Source organism: Chrysemys picta, chromosome 18, assembly GCF_011386835.1.
Source record: "Chrysemys picta bellii isolate R12L10 chromosome 18, ASM1138683v2, whole genome shotgun sequence".
Taxonomy (NCBI): domain Eukaryota; kingdom Metazoa; phylum Chordata; order Testudines; family Emydidae; genus Chrysemys; species Chrysemys picta.
The window spans coordinates 16,339,359-16,345,358 of NC_088808.1; the positions used below are offsets into that span (position 1 = coordinate 16,339,359).

The window sequence follows — 6,000 nt, forward strand, 5'->3', positions numbered from 1 at the left end:
GCATTTAATCACCAGCATTAACCAAAGAGTCACAAATGACCCACACCCCCAAACAACAATACTTTTCCCTCCCCAAAAACCTGGGTAAACAGATGGGGCTTTGTAACATGTCCTGAAGATTCAGAATATTTTGGACAAGGGTTGGTAGAAATTCCAAAAACCAGGGGCACTCTTGGAGAATGTCCTTTAAACAGCACCCTCACTTTGAACCAACAGCCCCCCAGCTTGAGTACCTCCCTGACTGTAATTGCTGCAGTACGACAGGGGGCTGGTCTACACTCCCACAGTAAATCGATCTAAGTTACACTACTTCAGTTATATGAATAACATAGCTAGATCCACTTACCGCAGTGTCTACACTGCACTGTGTCGACGGGAGGCACTCTCCTGCCGACTTCCCTTACGCTTCTCAGGGAGATGGAGTACACAAATCAGTGGAAGAGCGCTTAGCACGTCTTCACCAGACCCACTAAATGGACACTGCTGCATCTAGCGCAGCAGTGCCAATTTAGCCAGTAATGTAGACAAGGCCAGAGAAGTGGCCTCTCTCAAGTAGGCAGGTCCCACACTATTTAATTGAGGTATTGGAACTTAAAAGTTCTTTCCCTTAAATAAACAGAGGTAATAATGCAGGACCTGATTCTGCAGCAGATCCTGAAAAGCTTATTAATGCATGGAAGAAGTCTTTAATTCATAAATTCTCAGGGCAGGGATGTATCATATTTTTACAAATGCCATGCACACTTCTAGATCTATATAAAATACTACTAAACTGAAACACTATGGTTTATTATTGTTACCCCCAAAATATTCCTACTATAGTGCTTAAGTTTAGTTTTTGCTGCTTACATCTCATTTATCAAACATCACATTTAGTGATAAAAAGTTAATGCATATTTTAAATATCCCATAATCTTTATAAACCCAGAAATTTTCCATAGTGCTGAAATACAACATTACAAATGACAGCCATAATCAGGTGCCTTTTCCTTTGAAGGGTGAAAGCCGAATCCTGCTATCATTGAAGCCAACAACAAAACTCCCACTGAATTAAGAGCAGGATTCAGCCCTTAACGCAGTGATTTGAGAAATTCTTAGCAGGAGAGAAGCCAAATGAAGGATCCAAAGCTGAAGAACAAGGAGAACAATAATATACTTGAAAATATCAAAATTAAAAAGGGAAAATACTAAAAGTGGAGGGAATATTGCCTTTGCAATTCTTTTCCTCTTTGCCTGTATTCTGTCCATTTAGGTTGTCAGCTCTCTAGGAAAGCGACCTGTTGTCATATATGCCTATAAAGCACCTCCCTCACTTTTGGATACTATATAAAAAAATAAATCACATACAAAAGCCTTGATTAAACATTAGTCAAGGTTGTTTATCAACATAAACTGAAAAATAAAGGAACAAATAGTCAAGGGACCCAAGCAGTTTCCCTGCTGCAACATCATCCTTCTTCATAAACTATCATTAAGGCTGCAAGTCTGTCACGCAGGTCACAGATTCCATGACTTTCTGTGACCTCCATGACTTCTGCAGCGGCCAATGCTGGCTCAGAGACTGCCCAAGCCAGGCAACCCCTGGGTAGCAACAGCAGTTTGGGTGTGTGGGAGGGGGCTAAGGGCAGGGGGTTGGAGGGTGCAGGCTCCCCAGTTCCCACTGGCATGGCCCTGAAGTTCCTAGGCAGAGCCATGGGGCTCTACACGCTGCCTGCACTGGTGGTTCCCAGCCAATGGAAGCTGCAGGGACACGTGGAGCTGGGTAGGGAGCCTGCCAGCCCCGCCAACCCCCCCAGCATCAGCAGGGGTCCTGGGCCACCTCCCCCAGCACCAGCAGTGCACCCGGACCGCCCCGAGTACCCACGGCCCTCCACCCAAATTTTAGTTACGGCTATATAGTACAAGTCATGGACAGGTCACGAGCCGTGAATTTTTGTTTACTGCCCGTGACCAGTCCATGACTTTTACTAAAAATACCCATGACAAAAACGTAGCCTTAACTATCATTCCCTCTGACTTACATGTCCCACACCACCTTAAGGCTCCATCCTGCAAACATTTAGGCATGTGCTAGCTTTACTACTGAAAGTAGACAAACTGAAATAAGTGGGATTACTCACAGTAGTAACATTAAACATAAATTGCCTTTTAATGGCATTATCCAAAGTCCATTGACTTCAACAGGCTTTTGATCAGATCCTTGTTTCATTCAGTAATTTAAATATGCTATCGTGTCTAAAGCACCTCTCTCACTTTTGGTTGTTAAATAATAAACAATAAAAATGATATCTATCCAATTATGTTGCAAACTTCAGAAAAAATCATTAGATATTTATAGAAATGGGTGGGAATACCTTCGCTAGCTAAGATGTGAGACAGGAAAATATTTCAGGTAACTTACTGACAGACACTTTGTCATCAAATTTGGTTGGCTAATAAAAAAAAAAAAGTGGCACAATTTTGGAACTTCCCAAAATGCAGTTTCCGTGTGTGTGGAAGGGGAAAAAAAAAAGTCAGCTGAGTATTGTCAAAATATAAATTTAGCAAAGTAGTGGAGAAAGCCCTCCAATTTATCTGCATCTTTAATTTTCTTGTTTACAAGGAATCAAGTAGGAAGCTAGTTACCTTCACAGCCTCACTATGATCATATTGATTTAAGTGCAACACAGCAGCTCATACGGAAGAGCAGTAAGTAATAAAATGTCACTTGTCTGGACTGAGTTCTTGGTTACCCTAGGTTTCGAAATTATATGATTTTCCCTAGTCTACAGAGAAGTTACTGAATGTTTAGAGCCAGTGAAATTATTTATAACTTTTACAGCACTACACTTTACAAAACAAATAAAGGCAAAATCTTGGCCGAAAACAGCTTACAGTCTGAGGCCTTGGTCTTGTAAAGGGATCTGTTCAAGTAGCTCTTAGCTAGCTTCCTTGTATTGTATTAATTATTATTATTATAACTATTGATCCCTTTGCAGGATCAGGTTCTATGTTCAAATGAAAATAGCAGATGCATAGGAGCACAAAGGCAAAAGCAGAACAAACAGCCACTTAGATTAATGTACATTCGTTGAGAGTTACTTTTCTTATTTGTATAAAAATATAAGATTTGGTGGGGGGAAATAATTTCAATGGCTTCCTATCCTACGAACAAAGTTTAGCATCACTGTTAAACTAGTTTCAGAGTGCTAGCCATGTTAGTCTGTATCAGCAAAAACAACTAGGAGTACTTGTGGCACCTTAGAGACTAACACATTTATTTGGGCATAAGCTTGCATGGTCTAAAACCCACTTTTAGCCCACAAAAGCTTATGCCCAAATAAATGTGTTAGTCTCTAAGGTGCCACAAGTACTCCTCATTGTTAAACTAGTGTATCCCACAAATTTCTCCTCTTTCACTTAGGTCAGTGGTTTTCTACTTTTTTTTCATTTGTGGAGCCCTAAAAAAATTCAAAAGGAGGTGCAGACCCCTTTGAAATCTTAGGCACTAGGTGCTGTACAAACAGAACAAAAAGACAGTCCCTGCACCAAAGAGTTGATAAACTAAGGCCCTGATCCTCAAAGGTGCCTAACTCTCATTAACTTCAGTGGGAATTAGGTCAGTTAGGTGCCACACAACTGATAACTGGGCTCCCCACCTCTCAGTTCTGATGTACCCTATCAAAACTCAACCTTCAGGATGAATTTGAAATGTAGCTTTTAAAAGAGATGCTGTTAACTTTAAAACACAAACAAAAAGTTACTTACTAACACCTATTAAAACAGAAAGAATTCTGAAAATCTAATCTACTTCTATTTACACTCTTTGTTTACTTTTTCATGGTCCAAACCTAAAAAGGCAGATTCTGTTCAGTGTCACTCACTTGCCCTCAGTTTCACTCTGAGGTTCTTAGTGCTAAGAGATTTTTTATTTTTATTTGATTGCAAACGCTGCAGGGGAAACATTTGCGCCAGTAACACATCCAACTGGTCCTAGCCCTGACATAAGCTTGTTTCCCCCAAACTAAGTGGACGTTCAACTTCAAGTCAAGTCAATGTCAAGGCAGGAGTGAAAGGTAACGGCCAGCCCTCCACCCACCTTGTTGAGCTTGTCTAATCACATTTCCTATTTAAAATCTCTCTCCCCGCTTTTTCCGCGCAAAGAGCAGTGACACGGACGGTGCCGCGCCCGAGGCGGGAGCCCCAGGGGCTCGCTGGTTCACGGGATGGTTCCAGCTGAGGGTGCCCCTTCCAATCCTGGCTGTACCCGGCCCAGCCTCCCTTCCCCGAAACCAGGCTCTCGCCTCAGGCCCCAGCTCCCCTCCGAGTACCGGGCACCCCGGGGTGGCTCCCCCGCTCACACCTGGCTCCGAGGCTCTGCCCACCATCTCTCCAGCGTGCCGCGTCCCCTCAGCTCCCGTCGCCCCCAGGTCTCGGCCCCCTAGCCCGGCCCGGCGAGCAGCCGCCCCCGGCCCCGCACGCACCTCAAGTCCCGGCTGACCGAGTGCAGGCTCTCCTGGAAGCAGGCGACGAAGCTCTTCTCGCGGCCCTCCAGCGTCTCCTTGTTCCGCATCCCGTCCTTCAGGCAGTCAAACACCCGGGTGACGCTGGAGCGCAGCGCCTGGATGGCGGCGATGGCCTGGGAAAAGGCCTCCAGGTTCACCCCGGGGCTCAGCACCCCCTCCGCCATCTTACCCCGCAGCCAGCCGAATGGGCCTCCCCGCCTGGCAACGAGAAGCGCCGGGAACACCACGGGGCCGCGTCGGCCCAGGGCAGCCTGGGAAATGTAGTCCCGAGGGGGTTAGAGACGTCTGTGGAGGCGTGGGGGAGTCAGCGTGCGTGTGGGGGTACAGGCGTCTCTGGGTGGACGTAGGGGGCGGGGAGTCAGTGTGGGGGCGTATAGAGGGGTGGAGAGTCAGTGTGGTGTGGAGAGGTCTGTGGGGGTGGATGTAGGGGGGTGGGGAGTCAGTGTGGGGGGTATAGAGAGGTGGGGAGTCAGTGGGGGGGTATAGAGAGGTCTGTGGAGGTGGACATAGCGGGTGGGGAGTCAGTGTGGGGGGTGTATAGAGAGGTGGGGAGTCAGTGTGGGGTAGAGAGGTCTGTGGAGGTGGACGTAGGGGGCGGGGAGTCAGTGTGGGGAGCGTATAGAGAGGTGGGGAGTCAGTGTGGGGTAGAGAGGTCTGTGGGGGTGGACATAGGGGGGCGGGGAGTCAGTGGGGGGGTATAGAGAGGTGAGGAGTCAGTGAGGGGGTAGAGAGGTCTGTGGGGGTACCCACGTCACAAAAAACACTACCAGAACAAAAAGAACAGGAGTACTTGTGGCACCTTAGAGACTAACAAATTTATTAGAGCTTTAGCTTTCGTGGGCTACAGCTAGGGTGACCAGACAGCAAATGTGAAAAATCGGGGTGGGGGTGGGGGGGTAATAGGAGCCTATATAAGAAAAAGACCCAAAAATCAGGACTGTCCCTATAAAATCGGGACATCTGGTCACCCTAGCTACAGCCCACTTCTTCGGATGCAGACACAATTGATGAAAGTCTCCGCAGAAAATTCAAGGACAGAATGAGTACTGGGGTTGATCTATCCTCGGATTCCTAGATGGGGACCCTGGAGGTCACTTTTCAGGCACATATATGAAGTAGACAATTCTGCACTGTAACTGCCAATTCTTTATCCATTTTGTGGATTAGGACAGAACTTCATGCCCAGTGCTGGCTGTCTGATATCTTTCACAAGCTCTAAATTCACTTTAGAGAGAATGGAAAAAAGTTATCATAAAGCAAATACACCTCTACCTCAATATAATGCTGTCCTCGGAAGCCAAAAAATCTTACCGCGTTATAGGTGAAACCGCGTTATATTGAACTTGCTTTGATCTGCCAGAGTGCGCAGTCTCCTCCTCCCCCCCCCCCCCCAGAGCGCTGCTTTACCGCGTTATATCCGAATTCGTGTTATATCGGGCTGCGTTATATCAGGGTAGAGGTGTAGTGATCCAAATTGGAATCCTGCACAGCTTGA

At 46.3% G+C, this 6,000-nt stretch overlaps 1 protein-coding gene across 10 annotated transcripts in view; it reads right to left on the bottom strand.

Annotated features, from left to right (window-relative positions):
- The window catches only part of MED27 (mediator complex subunit 27), a 168,582-nt gene extending 163,814 nt beyond the window's left edge, over positions 1-4,768 (bottom strand). For 4 of the 10 annotated variants that reach the window (XR_010593639.1, XR_010593640.1, XR_010593641.1 and 1 more), the window contains exon 1: positions 4,464-4,756. Coding sequence is in view for 6 of the 10 variants with exons in the window: in XM_042854289.2 (XP_042710223.2) it covers positions 4,464-4,669 (206 nt within the window). In the remaining 4 variants the exon portion in view is untranslated. Of the gene's footprint in view, positions 1-4,463 lie in introns of all 10 variants that reach the window. The other 6 variants (XR_006175392.2, XM_005293300.4, XM_005293301.4 and 3 more) reach the window with 5 other exon arrangements.
- Between the last annotated feature and the right edge of the window lie 1,232 nt (positions 4,769-6,000).